Here is an 18663-nt window from a genome sequence, read left to right as displayed (position 1 = left end):
GGGGGAGACGACAGTGGGATGCTAAGAGTAGGTTCCTATACTAATACAGAAGTAGCTCTTTCTACATTTTCACACATATATGTGGACTGAGACCTCCCAAGCTATGTTTATGGGGCACAGGAACCACCCAATGAGACTTGATCAATCAGGTCCAGGTCATTGGTTCAGTGCTAGGACTAAGAATTCTGTGCAGCTCAAGCCCTTATAGTTCCAGACCACAGGTTCCATTATTTTATAATATTCTATATTATTTATAATACTTTATAGTCCCTGCAACACTGTTTGGAGCAACCCCAAGCACTAAAGGAAAAGCAATCACTGATATCACCAAGTATGGGATAAAGAAAAAAAAACTAGAAAAAGAAAACAAGGAAAATAAAATATAGAATTTTTAAAAATTGACAGAAGAAAACTGAAAGAGATAGAAAAATAATAAAAAAATTACTATATTCTTGGGGGCCGGGAGGTGGCGCAAGAGGTAAGGTGCCTGCCTTGCCTGCGCTAGCCTTGGATGGACCGCGGTTCGATCCCCCGGTGTCCCATATGGTCCCCCAAGCCAGGAGCGACTTCTGAGCGAATAGCCAGGAGTAACCCCTGAGCATTACCGGGTGTGGCCCAAAAACCAAAAAAAAAAAAAAAAAAAAAAATTACTATATTCTTTAAGATCATTAAAAATTCAATATTTTCTTCCTAAATTGAGCTATACAAATAGTAAAAATCTATGTAAAATTTTGTATAGAAACTATCAATCTAATCCTCAAATATTATATATATTATATATATGTAAGTATAACTAATGCAAAGGACCTTTTTCAAACAGTTTGAAAAAAAGAAGAACAAAGTCAGAATATTTACATTACTCAAATATATTCAATAGCTAGAAATTAAGACAATGTGGTGTTTGAATAGAAAAATCAGACCGAGTCAGGAATCCAAGGATGTGGCTTACCAGTTCAATCACTGAGTCTCAAAAATAACCCCTTCTATTTTATGGTCAATTGACTTTTGACAAAAGCACAAATTAGAGAAATGATTGATGTTCCTTGAATGGCCATATGAAAAAACATGAAAAAAAAAGTAACAGCTTAGATCATTACCTCATTTTATACATAAAAATGGGAGCTGTCCATAGCCACACCTGACAGTCTCTGACAGAAATGGCCCAGCTCCAAGATTGAATTCAAATAAAATGAGCAGCTGAACCTTCTTAGATGGGCCAAAACTACTCACTGAAAACCCTGGCATATTCTCAGAAAGGGATAGCCCAAGTCCCCCCACTTCCCACCTCCTGCTACCAGAAAATCCAGCAGCCTCCATCCAATCCCACCATCTTCCCAGTAGATAAGATGACCCAACTCCTCTACTAAGTTCTAAAAGAAAATGATGACTGTCAACTTTCCAGGTAGTCTGATTTGGACTGAAAACTCTATAGACTTCTTGGAATGGGAGCAGGTAGATTCCCTCTCTGACTGACTCCTGCAGCCCAAAGTTAAACTTCACACCCTTCAATAAAAAGTGCCTAGATCACTGAGGCCCTTTGCCTGGTCTGTATTGTGAATTGGGGGACCAAAAAAAAAAAAAAAGTACCTAGATCCTGGGCCAGAGTGATAGCACCACTAGTGACAGGGCTTTTGCCTTGCATGCAGTCAAACTGGATTCAATTCCTGGCATCCTATATGGTTCCCTGTGCCTGCCAGAAACGATTTCTGAGCACAGAGCCAGGAGTAACCCAAGTGCTGCTGGATGTAGCTCAAAACACACAAACAAAAATAAAAAGTGTCTAGATCCACAAATTAAACTTACTGAACTGTGAAGTCACAAATAAGTTCCAGATCAATTGACATTGGTGGTGGGAAATCCACAGTGGTGAAGATTGTTGTATATTGTGTAACTCAATCATGAACAATATTATTGGGGATGGGGGGGCTGTATTATGAACAACCTTGTAACCACAGTGTTATTTTGATTAAGACTGTAAAAAAATAATTCCATTATCATTTAGTTGTAACAGCAATATCTAAATAAATTATTCAGACTTACCAAAGGGTAGACTTGGGTGAGGTCTGGGGATACTGGTGGAGGAAATGTTACATTGGTGGTGGGATTGAAGTTGGAACATTAAATGCCAAAAATAACTGTATTATAAGCAACTTTGTAAGCCACAGTATCTAAGATAAGGAAATTGGGGGAGGGGTTTGGATCAAATCACGCAAGCTCGGGGGATCATATGAAATGCCAGGATTGGAATCACTGTCCTTCTGCATGCAAGGCAAACACCCTACCTCTGTGCTATCTCTTTGGTCCCAGTAAATTAATTTTTTTAAATGAGGCTGATGAGATAATATAGCAGCTCTTGTCTTTTACATAGCCAACCCAGGTTCAATCCCAAACACCCTATATGGTCCCCCCAAACCAGCCAGGAGTTATCTTTGAGCACAAAGCCAGGAGTAAGCCTTATACACCATTGAGTGTGGCCCAAAAATAAATTTAAAAATAGTTCAAATGGATTATAGATCTTTAAAAAACTTAAAATTAAAACTTTTGAAGATAGCATAAGGAAAAACATCTTTGTGAGTTTGGGCTAAGTATATAGTTCTTAAGATAAGATATGAAGAGCATAAACAATAAAATGTTTTTAAAAAATGTAAATTGGATTGAGTAAAATGTTTTAAATTTGTGCTTTCAAAAGACTCAAACTAGAAAATTAAAAGAATAAAAGTATAAGCCACAAAGTGATAGAAAATCACTCATACATAATGACTTGTTTGTAGACTATCTCACAGATTTTTAATGTAATTAAAAATGGGTTGTTATGCATATAATATGATGAAGACAGCTATGTGGAGAGAATATGCATTTGAACCCCTGTCCCTTGTGATGACAGAAACTGTAGTTCAAAACTTGGATTCATTTATACAAAAGCAGACCTCAAATCCTGAGAACAAAGGTTCTTCAGCAGAAGACAAGAGAAAAGCACCCAAACTGAAAATAAGCAGAAAAGTAGCCCTACCACAGGGCATCAAGGTGAACTTAGAGAGTTCTAAGACAAGGGACTTTGCCTTGGTGCATGCAAAGGTACACTTAATACCTGGCATCCCTATACTACAATCCTATAGCTGCAATACTAGAATAAGATGCAAGAAATTATAGGGATCAGTGTCTCTGACAGGTGCCACCTGGAACCCTCTCCTAAACTTTCTGGCAGGAGCACAGTGGGGTGCCATATTTGATCTTATGCTCCAATAATAGATGCTGAGAACAAATGCCTCACAGCTATTCTAACTTTCCTAGCAAATAGTTAAGCTAGTTGGTTGCAGAAAGACCATTTTCAAGACTGTTTTCTCCCAAAAGACAGACAACCTTAGCTCCAGTCAGTTCCCAAGCCAACTATATCCCCATAGACAGAAAGTGCTATATAACTACTAAAGTCTAACCAGTCAGCAAAGGTGGCATTGCTGCCTACTGTACCATGACCAATAAGAAATTGTACCCTTGTCAGTCTCAGTCTCAGAGTGTATGGTCTGTCACTGCTGAAGTGGAGACCCCAGTCTCCACTTAAAACCACCCTGCCACAGTTCCCCAGCCACTTTCCTGCTCTGTGTGGAGCACCAGATATAATGAAAAGAGAGAGAGAGAGAGAGAGAGAGAGAGAGAGAGAGAGAGAGAGAGAGAGAGAGAGAGAGAGATCTCAGCCACAATAATGGCACAACCAATAGACTGGAAAGAATGAACATAACAGAGCTAAAGACATTAAAGCAATAGTCCTAAGGATTCTCACTATACTGATATTGACAAGGCATATGAAACAAAGTCTATGGAAAATCCAAGCAAAAATAATAGACTTGGGACCAGAGTGATAGGACAGCATTAGATATCTTATGTATATTTATACTTTTCTGACCTCTGTTCTTTCCTCTGAGGAAGATTAGTATAGGTACTTAGATATTACCTGCTTTTCAATCGGTGAAATTTTAGTGTTCTCCTTTAAAATAGTATTCCCATTATAATTTAAGATATCCTTTTATTTTATATGCCATACTAGTTCATAAAATATTTAAGCTTATCATAAGAATTTAATAAAAATACAGTTTTCCAAATAAAATAAGGAATAAATCTTGAAAGTCAGACACAAAAAGACAAACATATAAATGATTTTATATAGATATAGATGACAAACCTAAAACAGGCAAATTAATAGAAATTAATTATCCAAAGTAGAACAAAAATTATCAAGGGTTAAGGAGAGTAGGAACAAGAAAATATTATTTAATAGAAATAAATTTCTATTATTAGGGATCATTAAAAAGACTTAGAAATCAGGGACTGAGTGACAGCAAATTGGTAGGGCATTTGCCTTACACATAGCCAACTCGGGAGATTCCGTTATCCCATATTGTCCTCCGAGCCAGTCAAGAGCAATTTCTGAGAGCAGAGCCAAGAGTGACCCTTGAACATAACCTGGTGTGGTCCCCCAAAAAATAAGACTTAAAAATAAGCAGTTATAATGGTCCCAGACAGTACAGTAAATGTACTTAAAGTCCCTGAATAACATGTAAAATCATTTGAATGATTATTAATTTCCAAATAAAAAATCTTTTATTGATCAAATATTTATATTAAACCTCCTAAGATCAAATTCAGGGTCTCATGCACACAAAAATATTGAGTTATACTACTAAGTCACATTCCAGTCCAGAAATTAATTTCAAAGGAAGGGCTGGAGAGAGAGCGCAGGGATGACCATTTATTTATCTGACTCTGGATTGATCCCAGGCACCACCAAATGGGTTCCTATCATCACTGGCGTAATCCTAGAGGGCCTAAGCACCACCAGGTGTGACCCTGGTAACCCCAAGAACTGCCAATGGCCCTATGGTTCCCAGCAATTCGGGTCTCTAGCAGCACCACTTTGTTAAATATCACTGGGAGTGGGGCCAGAATCCGTGAGCATGGCTAAGGATGGCAAAAAATAAATTAAAATTTAAAGATGGGCCGGGCCAGAGAGATAGCACAGCGGTAGGGTGTTCACCTTGCAAGCAGCCAACCCAGGACCAACGGTGGTTCAAATACCAGCATCCCTTATGGTCCCCAGTACCTGCCAGGAGCGATTTCTGAGCTGAGAGCCAGTAGTATTCCCTGAGACACAGTTGGGTGTGGTCCCAAAACAAAAACATTCAAGATGGGGGGGGGAGCATTGGTGTTGAGAAGGTTACACTGGTGAAGGGGTTGTTCTTTTTATGACTACATTCATGTATGTAATGTATGTAATCATGGTGCTTAAATAAAGAAAAAAAATTTAAAAAGAAAAATTAAAGCAGAGCAGAGGGGCCGGTGAGGTGGCTCTAGAGGTAAGGTGTCTGCCTTGCAAGCGCTAGCCAAGGAAGGACCCACGGTTCGATCCCCTGGGGTCCCATATGGTCCCACCAAGCCAGGGGCAATTTCTGAGCGCTTAGCCAGGAGTAACACCTGAGCATCAAACGGGTGTAGCCTGAAAAACAAAAAACAAACAAAAAACAAAATAAAGCAGAGCCAGAGCGATAACACAGTGGTAAGGCATTTTGGCCTTGCACTGGAACAACCTGGGTTCAATTCCTGGCATCCCATATTATTTCTCGAGCCTGCCAGGGGCAATTTCTGAGCACAGAGCCAGGAGTAACCTCTGAGCACCACTGGATGTGGCCCAATAAATAAATAAATAAATAAATAAATTTAAAAGCAGAGGTTGTGGAATTAGTATGGGGTTAAGGTGCTTGCTTTACATGCAACTAATCTTAATTTGATCCTGGTATCATATGTTGTTTCTGAGCCACACCAACAGGGATCCTTGAGCACAGAGCCAGGAAAAAGCCCAAAGCACAACTGGGTATGTCCCAACTGCCCCTTCCATCAACATCAACATTTAAAAATGAAAAATAAAATGTGCAGAAACTATTTCACCAACAACAGTACACAAATGTCCAATAAGTACATGACAAAGTGCTCAACATAATCATCATTATGAAATTGCAAATCAAAACAACCATGATACAGCTTTACATAGCCACGAATTATAATCAAAGACAGTAGGGGGTTGACATAACAGCTTGGTAGCTTAGAAAGACTATTAGAAGAGAGTCCAATTTTCTGTGCTGCCACATGTGCTGAGTGCCATCCTGGAAGCTCTGCTTTCCATGACTGCAGAGACGTAAGTAAAGTCCTGCCACTCCTGACTCAGGCAGGTATGGATACTGCAGGGTGACAGGGTGACTGCTGTAAGTACCACAATAAGGCAAGTGGGCAAACCCTGATCATCACAATTAAAATAACAGTGAAGAGATGGGTTAGGGAATTGGGAAAGGGCAGATAAAACTCAGTGTAGATGAGAATGTTGAGCTATTAGAAGTGTCATATGGGGCTAGTACAATTGTACAAATGGCAGAGTCCTCTCCCCCCCCCCCTTATAGATAGAATTATTTAGCAAATAAAAAAGAATGTTCTAGGTCTGGAGCAATAGTTCAGGAGGCAGGAAGCTCTTCTTGCATGTGGCCAACCTGAGTTCAATCTCGAACACCGTGTATGGTCTCCCAATACTGCCAGAAGTCATCCCTACATGTACAGTCTTTTTTGGTTTTTCTTGTTTGTTTGTTTGTTTTTGGGTCACATCCAGAAGCGCTCTGGGGTTGCTCCTGTCTCTGCACTCAGAAATCGCTCCTGACAGGCTCGGGGGACCATATGGGATGCCTGGATTCAAACCACAGTCCTTCTGCATGCAAGGCAAATGCCTTACCTCCATGCTATCTCTCCGGCCCCTACATGTACAGTCATGAGTATACTCTGAGAGCATAGCTTGGTTTGGTCCAAAAACCAAAAAAAAAAAAAAGAGGGAAAATGTATCTACACTGTTTTTCTATTAAAACTAGCCTACTAGGATAGTTTTAGGCTAGTAGCAAAATGTGGGGAAATGAATAAAACAAATCATCTGTAATTGAATAAATTATTAATTCAAATAACTCACTATCTTCAATAGCCATCTGTCTATGTTATTTTAAAAAGGTTAAACAGGGACTGGAGAGATGACTCCATGGGCTATAGCATATGCCAGGCATGCACAGAATTGGTCCAATTCCTGGCACTGCATGGTCTAGCATTGCTTGGTGCAGCCCTGATGACCTCTAGTACTGCTGGGTAACAACCCCACCCCAATAAAATAAATAAAATTAAGAAGTTGGAAGATAGTATAATGGTTAGGGTACATACCTAGTATGGACTCTCCTAGGTTCAATTTCTAGTTCAGCAAGGTCCCCCCAACCATAATTTGTGCAGCCCTGGAAGTCCCCAGAACCACCAACATCATCCAAGGAATACTCAATAATGCAGGGTCAGACAAGTAACTCCACCCTCAGAACCCTGCCTAGAACCACTATCTCAGTTGGCCAATAATCACAGATGAAGACCCCAAACCTCCTGAGCACACTTAGAAGCCCACAAAATAAATAAATTAAATTGAAAGTTAAACATACACTGGCAAGATTCAGCAATTCCACTCCTAGTAACTGGTCCAAGAGAAAAGATAACAGATCTCACAAAGACAAGTATTCATAGAAGTTTTATTCATAAAAGCAAAAGATTGGAAACAATCCAAGTGTCCACCAACTAATGATAAACAGAATAAGGAATAGCCATATGACAGGAAACTACTCAGACAGAAAAAGAAAGGATTACTGATCTGTGCTAGAACATAGCTGAGCCTCCAAAGGATTCCATTAATAAAAAGAAGTAAAGTCAATGAAAGACACAGAGTTCAAACAAGATCTCTTTTATATAAAACATACAAAACAGACACTTATGGGTTATCCTTGTGCAAAGGCCATACTAATATTTGCTGTATTGTTTAAATTTTAATTTAGATTTGCTGCCCAAGCAAGCACAGACAAACACATGAGGACTGAAAAAAATAAGAGGTATCCTACAGCTGAGGCAGAGAACAGAAATACTGCAAACAGGCATACTCAAATTTGGAGATTTAGGGAATGTCCTACAAGTAAACTGTGTAGATAGTCAGCTGAACAAATCTATATAAATTAATTAACTAGAGAGCCCTGAATTATATACATACAAAGGGTCAATGATAAAGATAAAGAAACTATGGTACATACAGAATGGAATACTACTCAGCTATAAGGAAAGATGAAATCATGCAATTTGCTGCTCTGTGAATGGAACTGGAACATAATCAAGTTTAGTGAAGCTAAACGGAGAGGAACAAACAGAACGATCTCTCACTCATAGGTGGGGGTGTAAATAAGCATCGTAAGGAAGTAAGAAACAGAACCTGAAGGTCTACAGAGCTGAACTTATTGCAGGGGGAAATGAGGGGTGCTATGAGTTTCGAGGTAGGGAGACTTTCTATTGGAGGGTGTGGTGTTGGAACATTGTATGAAAAAATCCTTTCACACTAACTAAATCACACTACCAAAAATTTAAATTTATTGTAAATCCCACTGCCTAGAATTTTAAAGAATTTTATTTAATTATACCTTACCAGAGAGGTAGGACAGGAGTGAGGTCCTTGCCTTGCAATTAATCCCAGTTCAGTCCCCAGTAACCAATATGGTCTCCCAAAGAGTACAGAGCCAGGATTACATACACACACACACACACACACACACACACACACACAGAGAGAGAGAGAGAGAGAGAGAGAGAGAGATAAAATAAAGGTTCTGCCTCAAAAAAGCTAAAATTTTTTTGGAGGGGGAATTTGAGCCACACCCATTTGACACAGGGGTTACTCCTGGCTATGCGCTCAGAAATCGCTCCTGACTTGGGGGGACCATATGGAACACCAGGGATCGAACCGTGGTCCGTCCTAGGCTAGTGCTTGCAAGGCAGACACCTTACCTCGAGCATCACCGCGTCAGTTCCCAAAAAGCTAAATTTTTTTTTAAAAATATGACAGTAGAAGAAAACTGAAGATTAATTTCAGGACCCATTATTCAAATCTGTCTTCGTGACTTGATTCAGTTTTTCCTTAATTGAGACATATCTCTGACTCATATATTTACATTTTCCATACAAGAATATTTATATCATTCAATTTTGAGAGCCTAAACTCCTAAATACCTTAAACTTTCAGAGCTATATTGTGTGGTTCTTATGATTGCTGAGTAAATAGTTGTGTACAAATTCCAAAAACAGACAAAATTGGCCTTTTATTGGGCTCATCTCAGAGAAAAATTAAGCAATAAAACGGGGCATCTAAAAGTAATAAACTATATTGCATATAATCATTATGGCCTAAAAACATTTTATCTGAAGCAGCAAAGGCTGACCTAGTAATTGATTTAATACTGTCTTTAAGGATGTAAAATGTCTTATAGGGCAATTATCTGACTGGCCCTTCTTTCCCATTGAGAGCCAAACAAAACAAAATGATTTAATAATCAGTAAGGTAAATTTAGATAAAATATAAATAACACTGACAGTAACTGCTATCAAACATTGGAATAAATTTAACCAGGGGTATTTGTTCAAGCTGTTTCCTTGGAGATCAGTAGGCACAGACTAGACAAACAACTTCTATCTGAGCCTGTGACTGTGGGGAGTAGGTGTGGGGCCAGGCCCACCTGCACACATAGAGGAATCTGAGGAAAGGCACCTTCCCACCCTGGCAAACCAGTACCTCGATGTCCCGATTGAGTTGCTTCACAATGGCTGTGATGTTTCGGATGTGTTCCTCCAGAAAGAGCCTGGCCAGGCGGTCGCCTCCACCTTTGTTCTGCATTTTCTGCAAACTGCTGACAATGTCATCTTTGATCCGGAAGGCATGTTCCACCAGAGCAGCAGTGGTCTTCTCGTGGCAGAGAATCCGGTCCTCCAACTGCTCCACCAAACTCACTGAGTACGGAGCCATGGTCAGGGACTGGCTATGCCGGGGCATGGTTCTAACTCGTCTGTGGAGACAAAGCACAGCATCCTGACCATTAATCAGCAGAAATCAGTCTTTGAGAGCCAGACCCTAGACTTCCCAGAAAAGGAAATACAAGTGATCTATCTCTACCAGCTACAACTAATCTTAACACAGGATTTCTACCCAAAAGAGAGATGGAAATTATATCCTACTGACCCCCTTTCAAATTCCAGGCAGCATTTATGGTCTTTTGAGTACCATTAGGGATCACTACTGATCACAGAGCCAAGAGTAAATTCTGAACACTGCCAGGTGTGACCTAAAACAAAATAAGCATAATTTTTTGTGTTGGAATAGTAAAGGAATTAGGGTGCTTGCCTTGCATTCAGTCAACCCCAGTTCAATCACTACTACCCCAGACAGTTGCCTGAGTACCTCTAGTATTAATCCCTGAACATAAAGTCAAGAATAAGCCCTGAGTACTACTAGGAGTGATCCCAAACCTCAAAAAAAAATTATGAATTTTTCTCTTGGGCTGGGCTACATCATTTTTTGTGCATTTTTATTTTGGGGGAGGGGGCTACACCCAGCAATGCTCAAGGGTTACTCCTGCTCTGCACTCAAAAATTACTCCTGGCAGGCTCAGGAGACCATATGGGATCCCAGGAATTGATCCCAGGTTGGCCACATGCAAGGCAGACAGACACTCTACCCACTGTGCTATTGCTCCAGCCCCAAGCTAGGCTCCATCTTTAACAACAGTACTGAGAGAAGCAGATGCCCTCATAGTGAGCTCTGTGATCTCCACAAGCTGAAAGCTTAAAAATACATTCCTCAACTAAAATCAGCCACAATCCTATTTTTGTGAATGACCATCTGGGGACACAAGTCTATTTTTCCAACTCTCTGACAAGTTCAGATGAGCCAGGAACTCCAGATTTGTAGGCTGAAATCACCTGGTATTTACAAGCTAACAACTCTCTCTCTCTCTCGAAGAGTATTTTATTTTATTTGGAGGTGGGGTGGGAGCTTGGGCTACACTTGGGTGGCTTGGGGTTCCAAGGATCGAACTCTTTATACAATGAGTATTTTAAATAACACAGACCATGGAAGCCAGAGTGATAGCACAGTAGGTAAAGCACTTGTCTTGCACACAGCTGAACCAGGTTCGATTCCCAGCACTCCATAGGGTCCCCCAGAGCCTACCAGGAGTGATCTCCAAGTGCAGAAACAGGGAAAAGTACTGAGCACCTCCTGGTGTGACCTCAAAGAATAAATAAATAAATAAATAAATAAATAAATAAATAAATAAATAAATAAATAAATAAATAAATAACACTGGCCAAACAAGGGAGTTCAATGAAATCATCATCTGGGCCTCATAACATCCAATGTTGCAGTATAAGAGTTTCAGCCTCCAGGACTACATAAGACTGTTGTGAGAAATTACAAACTAAACTATTGGATTACTATGAAATCGTAGTCATAATCTCTTAGTACCTTAGTACCTCTTGGTACCCTATAAACTGGAAGCTGGAAAAGGTACTCCACAGAACTTATCTTGCCCTTGAACGGTCATTCCAGGATAATAGAAGTCACAAACGTTTTTCCACAACCAATCACACCCACTGGCCACTCCCATGGGATTGGTGGAAAGGAAAAGTGTACCTTAGATGCATATTTTCCATATATTATACCTTTCCTTGGCGACAAGAGAAGGAAATGCAGTGTTCCGCTGGGCCATTTTCTTTTTAATAATTTACATCTGTTGAAAAAATAAGCATTAAATTATTTAACAACTTATATCTGGAATTGAAATGGCCTCTAAGGTTTATTAACTTATGAAATAGAGCATAAGTGGGCTGATAGTACTGATTTGTTTGATGAAAGGTCTTTGATCTCCTCTATGATATATATCACAACTGTGTCCAAATAAGGAAAAAAAGAATGAAGCAAAATTTAAATGCTCATGAAATTAATTGCCATTAAGATTTGCTAGACAGATCAACAACAACTGTTCAATGGCATTTCTGAGAGTCTTGTCACCCCACATTTGCAGTTCAAGCTTAAGAAATAACCTTTACAGAAATGTGATAGTTTCTTTAACAGGTTTTATTGGATTTTACTTCTCTGTAAAAAATGTTCAGATAATTACCTTTATATATTTGATCTCAGCAAATTTAGTAAATTCCATAGCAAATTAAAACCACCTGTCTAGGCAGGAGAGATGCCTCAAAATATTGAAGTGTGCTTTGCACACAGGATGCCAGGTTTCAATCCTCAGCACCATATGGTTCTTCCAACAAAATGGAGACCAGTAAAAAGGAGACCAACTAAATAGTAGTCCAGGTCCTCGGCGTTGCTGGGTGTAGCTCAAAAACAAGACCAGGAAGAACTCTTGTTTGTGTTTTTTTACTCTTTTGTTTTGAGCCAGAGCTTACACCTGGCTCTGTATTCAGGGATCACTTCTTGCAACTCTGGCAACAGATGGGGTTCTGGGAATTGAAACTGAGTTGATCATTTGCAAGGAAAGCATCTTACCCATTATACTGTATGTCTGACCCTTAGATCACTTTTTTATGTTTGTGTTTTGTTTTTTGTTTTTTTTTTGGCCACACTGGTGACGCTCAGGAGTTATTCCTGGCTATGCACTGAGAAATCGCTCCTGGCTTGGGGGACCATATGGGAAGCCAGGGGATAGAACCATAGTCCATCCTAGGCTAGCGTGGGCAAGGCAGACGATTACCGCTTGCACCACTGCTCTGGTCCCTAGATCACTTATTTTTAAAATAAAAAAATAAATATTATCAATAATATCCATTTTGAGGGAATATCTAACTATTAAACAGAGAGAAATCAAGATTAAAGGTTTTAAAATCATAGTATAGGATATACTACTCATATAGCATCTTCACCTAAAGGACATTTGATCCTTATACCAAAGGATATAATCACAATACTTTTGAAATCTGAATGAACTAGAGAATTTCAAACATATTTCACTACTGTTAAATGACTTAAAACAATGTATGTTTATCTATTAAGATGATACATTACTGACGTGAAAGTCAAAATAAACAAATGAGACTACATTACATTAAGTACATTAAGAAACTTCTGCACCTCAGAGAAAATAAAAACAAGATTACAAAGACTGCTCACAAACTGGGAGAAATTGTTTGCCCACCACTCATCTGATAAAGGGTTAATAGCCAAGATATATAAATTACTGCTAGAACTTCACAAGAAAACAAATTCAACCTCATCAACAAATGGAAAGAAGAGGTGAAAAGAAACTTCCTGAAAAGAAATCCAAATGGCCAAACTGTATATAAAGAAATGCTCAAATTACTTATCATCAAGGAAATGCAAATCAAACAATAGGATACCATCTTACACCAAAGAAAATGGCTCTCATCACAAAGAACAACAATAACCAGTGTTGGTGTGGATGAAACAAAAAAATGGGACCCTCATTCATTACCAGTGAGAATGTCAATTGTTCCAACCTTTTTGGAAAACAATATGGGCATTCCTCAAAAACTAGGAATTTAGCTTTCTTACAATCCAGCAATTCTGCTCCGGGGATATATCCAAACTACAATGCAGAAATGGTATTTATACTCCTATGTTCATCGCAGTAACACTATTCACAATAGTCAGAATCTGGAAACTACCCAAGTGCCTGAAAACAGATGGGTGGATAAAGAAACCATGGTACATCTAGACAATTGGTACATTTAACACTACACAGATGTTAGGAAATTTAAAGTCATAAAATTTGCTTATACATGGATGGATGTGCAAAGTATCATGCTGAATGAAATGAATCATAGGAAAAGGGACAAACATAGAAAGGTCATGCTTATTTGCAGGATTAAAAAAAACACAGTATGGGATATGCTTATTTGCAGAATAAAAAAGTCAGTATGGGATTAATATCAAAAATAATAGAAATGGGCCCAGAATGATAGCACAACAGTCAGGTCATTTGACTTGCATGCAGCTATCCCAGTGTCCTATATGGTCCCCCCAAGCCACGAGCGATTTCTGAGCACATAGCCAGGAGTAGCCCTTGAGCGTCAGCAGAAGTGGCCCAAAAACCAAAATTAATAATAATAATAATAATAATAATAATAATAATAATAGAAATGGGGGCCAGGAGGACTGGTCCTTAGTAAGAAGCTTGTCACAAGTGTAGGGGAGTGCAGTTAGGACAGAGAAGGGACCAGTATGACAATGATAGTGGGAAATAACCACTCTGGACAAGAACTGGCTACTGAAAGAAGGTAAAATGAGATGCATAATACTCTTTCAGTAATAAAATTGCAAACCACAATGCCTAAAAGAAAAAAGGAAAAAAATAAAAGTATCTACCATAGAGGCAGTCTGGGGACTAAGGAATGGTAAACTGGGGACATTGATGGTGGGAAGTATACATTGCTGAAGGAATGGTTGCTTGAACATTGTACAAACTGAAACTCAATCATGAACAACTTGTATATCTCATAAAATTTAATTAAAAAGTGCTTACTAGCTGTGATTGGATTCAGTCATTAGCTCTCATTTAGATGCTGAAATCAGAAAGCATTTCTGATTGAAACCATTGTTTTGGCATCAACTCCCAACGGTTATTTTTAGTCTTTCAAAATGTGAATATTTCACTTTCCTAGACTAAGAACTTTGAAGTTAAACAAATTACACTTAAGAGAAAAAAAATGATTCTTGCCAAAATGTGATGCCAAAAGAGTTTCTCAGTATCAAAGATAATAATTTCTTCCATTTAGACTAAATAAGATTCAGTCAGTGTGGAAGCTACTGATGTCTAGAAACATGGGATCTTTACCATGTTAAAGATGCAAACTTCTTAAGTTGAGAGTTTGATCTAAAGTAGGAAACATTTATCTAGTATCTAGTAGATAGCAAGAAAACAAAATCCTCTCTAAAACCAAAATCTCTCTCATGGAACTCAGAGCCTGAAGATAAAGGTGGACTGAAAACTAACTATTGAATGGAGTAGTGGCTAACTAGTCGAATGAACAAAACACCGCAGGAATGGGGAGAAGAGAGTACTTCCTCCTGGCAGGCACGGGGGACCATATGGGACACCGGGATTCGAACCAACCACCTTTGGTCCTGGATCGGCTGCTTGCAAGGCAAACGCCGCTGTGCTATCTCTCCGGGCCCATAATTCCTCTTCTTGGCACACCAACACTACCTGTACTGCCACTGCTTTTGACAATGTATTAAATTTATAGCTTAACAGCAACATAAAAGCTGAATCTGCCTTTCATCACAGAGCTAGTTACTAAAAACGCAAGCCCAAAAGAGCAAACTTCAAAACTTTCTTTTGTGTTGGAAACCTAAAATTTTCAGTAATTTCTGAGTCAGAAAGATGGAAGTAAATTTGATGGAAATATGAAAGGGCTTTGAGTTATTAATGATTCACTGAGACATCACTCTGGCCTAGCCTTTGGATTAACCCATCTGATCACTTCTTTTTTCTGTTTTGTTTTGGTTTGTTTTGATTTGGGGTTACACCCGGCAGCATTCAGGGGTTACTCCTGGCTCTATGCTCAGAAATCACTCCTGGCAGGCTTGGGGGACCATATGGGATGCCGGAATTTGAATCACTGTCCTTCTGCATGCAAGGCAAACGCTATCTCTCCAGCCCCCATCTGGTCACTTCTTGCCTGACACTATCAATATAAACCTCCGTTGCCAGCCTCACCTCCTTTACCCCCACTATCCTTGTTCTGCTGTGCCCCGTGGCACAGGTACACTCTGGTCATGTGCTCTCTGAAAATGCCTTCTCCTCTCCCTGTCTGAAAACTCAGACCCATTCTTTTCAGGCTCACCAATCATTAAGTCTTCCTCAACTAAATTTTTTGAACTCTTTATTCTGTTCCTTACAACCTGTGTTCTGATTTGTAGCTATTTCTTCCCTGCTCAGTTAGATGATTTTTTAAGTACACTATTTACTTTGGTTTTGTTTGTGAGTACCACACCTGCCTGTGCTCAAAGCTTATTCCTTGTTCTACACTCAAGGATTGCTCCTGATGGAGCTCAGGGATCCATATGATGGCAGGTGCCAGGGACTGAACTCTGGCCAGCTAGGTGCAAGAGAAGCATCCTTTCCACTGTGCTATCTCTCCAGCCCTTCACAACTCACATCTAAACAGATATGGAGTTGACACAGAAGATTTATACAGATATGTAAAGGGCAGCATGTCAAGTGGCTGCAAAAGAAAGCTAGAAAACAATACCGTGGGGCCGATGAAGTGGTGCTAGAGGTAAGGTGTCTGCTTTGCAAGCGCTAGCCAAGGAAGGACCGAGGTTCGATCCCCGGGCGTCCCACATGGTCCCCCCAACCCAGGGGCAATTTCTGAGTGCTTAGCCAGGAGTAACCCCTGAGCATCAAACGGGTGTGGCCCGAAAAACCAAAAAAAGAAGGAAAAAAAAGAAAACAATACCGTCCATGAATATATCAAAAAGAACAAACACTCTGACATGAAAGAGCTGTACGCTGTAAACTGTAAGATACTTTTTATGGGAATTAAAAACAAGAATGCCCAAGTTGGTCAGAGGATCAACATTATAAAAATGGCCATTTTATAAAATGTATCATATAGATTCAATGCAATCTTTCTTAAGATCCCACTATTAATTTTCAAGTAAATAGAACTAAAAAAAATCTAAAATCTATATGGAACCACAAAAAAATCAAGTAACCAAAACAAGCCAGGAGATAGGGGAAAAGGGGAAATGAATTAAAATGTATCATGACAGGATTATACCCCTGGTTATAAACTGTACTATAAAGCAAGACTTTTTTTTTTCCAGATTTAAATTAAAACTAATAAAAAGAACAATACAGAGACTGGAGAAATAGCACAGCAATAGGGCATTTGCTTGTACACTGCAGACCCAGGATGAACGGTGGTTAGAATCCCACTTCCCGGGGCCGGAGAGATAGTACAGCGGCATTTGCCTTGCAAGCAGCCAATCCAGGACCTAAGGTGGTTGGTTTGAATCCCGGCGTCCCATATGGTCCCCCGTGCCTGCCAGGTGTGAACCCCCCCAAAAGAACAATACAAAGAACCAAAAATGGAGCCCCCATCTCCAACACCCCCACCCCTCCAGCATGCCACACTTCCCCCATTATAGCAAAACTTTTTTGGCCAGAGAGATAGCACATCGGTAGGGCATTTGTCTTGCACACGGGCAGCCCAGAACGAACCTGGGTTCGATTCCCAGCATCTCATATGGTCCCCAGAGCCTGGCAGGAGCGATTTCTGAGCTTAGAACCAAGAGTAACCCCTGAACGTCGCTGGTTGTGGCCCAAAAACCAAAAATAAATAAATAAATAATAAAATCCTTCCCAACTACAATCATGTTTGTAATCAAGGTGCTTGAATAAAGATTTAAAAAAATAAAGCAAAACTTTTAATATAGTATTCAAATAATAAAACTTAAAGCAAGCTCATAGCCAATGAAATACAACCAAAGTATTAAAAAAAATTTTTGTTTTTTTGTTTTTGTGTTTTGGGCCACACCTGGTGACGCTCAGGGGTAACTCCTGAGCTAGATGCTCAGAAATCGCTCCTGACTTGGGTGACCATATGAGATGCCAGGGAATCAAACCATGATCCATCCTAGACTAGTGCGGGGTAGGTAGACACCATACTGCTTGCACCATCGCTCTGCCCTCCCCTCAAAAAAAAAATTTTTTTTGTTTGTTTTTTTGGGCCACACCCGGTAACGCTCAGGGGTTACTCCTGGCTATGCGCTCAGAAGTTGTTCCTGGCTTGGGGGACCATATGGGACACCGGGGGATCGAACCGAGGTCCGTCCAAGGCTAGCACAGGCAAGACAGGCACCTTACCTTTAGCGCCACCGCCCGGCCCCCCCCCCCAATTTTTTTTTTTTTACATCAAATTTACAACTAAGAAACCAAGAGCCTCTAAGAGCCTACAATGGAGAAAGGAAAGTCTCCTCAATTAAAGGTGTTGGTAAAAACAGAAGACTTGAGCAGGAGAATAAAACTAGACCACTCTTACACCAGTTACACAAATTTATTCATAATGTATGGAAAACATAAACATATGATCTGGAACAAAAATACAAAGTATAAATTCTTTGCCATTAGTCTTAATGCTGCCTGGGTACTCATCTCCAACAGCACAGGAAACAAAAAATATAAACTAAATGAATTCATATAAACTAAAAGGCTTCTGTGCCTCAAAAGGAAGCATCAATAAAATGAAAATGTCACCGACTAAATGACAGACAGTATCCACAAACCAGATTCCAGTCAAGAGGTTAATATCCAAATGAACAAAAAACTCATACCAGTGCTGGAGAGGATGTGAAGAAAATGGAATCTTGTGTCCTGTAAGCATGAATATAAATTGTTGTCGCTTTTATAAAAAAAAAAATAGGTGGAAGTTTCTCAAAAAGTGAAAATGGAACAGCCATGTAATTCAGCAATTCCATGATAGGTATTTAGTCAGAAACCATAAAAAATTAATTCAGACACATGTGTGTTGCTAGCCCATACATATGATGTCTGCATGCACATGTCTCCTGCATCTCCCCTATTGAGAAGTGTGCTTTCATATTTTCATTCCTGGATGTGTGTTGGGGCTTTCTTAACCATTAAAGAAGGCTGAGTTCTCTCTCATTACTCTCTCTCTCATCCTCTTCCTCTTCTTCCTTAGAATTTCTAAATAAAGCCTGGTTTTACTCCTCAAAAAAAAAAAGGAAATAATTCA

General features: G+C 39.6%; 1 protein-coding gene and 1 non-coding gene across 4 annotated transcripts in view; both read right to left on the bottom strand.

Annotated features, from left to right (window-relative positions):
* Nucleotides 1-18663, bottom strand: part of FAM81A (family with sequence similarity 81 member A) — a 100461-nt gene that overhangs the window by 55344 nt on the left and 26454 nt on the right. For 2 of the 3 annotated variants that reach the window (XM_049773687.1, XM_049773688.1), the window contains exons 2-3: nt 11587-11654; nt 9662-9932 (exon numbers count right to left, since the gene is read on the bottom strand). In XM_049773687.1, the coding sequence (XP_049629644.1) occupies nt 9662-9932; nt 11587-11633 (318 nt within the window). In that variant the 5' untranslated portion in view covers nt 11634-11654. Of the gene's footprint in view, nt 1-9661; nt 9933-11557; nt 11655-18663 lie in introns of all 3 variants that reach the window. The other variant, XM_049773689.1, reaches the window with a different exon arrangement.
* Nucleotides 7799-7901, bottom strand: LOC126009904 (U6 spliceosomal RNA). The gene has a single exon (XR_007496072.1). It is a non-coding gene; the product is annotated as a U6 spliceosomal RNA (small nuclear RNA).

The sequence above is a fragment of the Suncus etruscus genome, chromosome 5 (assembly GCF_024139225.1).
Source record: "Suncus etruscus isolate mSunEtr1 chromosome 5, mSunEtr1.pri.cur, whole genome shotgun sequence".
NCBI lineage: Eukaryota > Metazoa > Chordata > Mammalia > Eulipotyphla > Soricidae > Suncus > Suncus etruscus.
The sequence above is the reverse complement of the archived record's forward strand: the minus strand, read 5'-3'. Positions and strand labels throughout refer to the sequence as shown.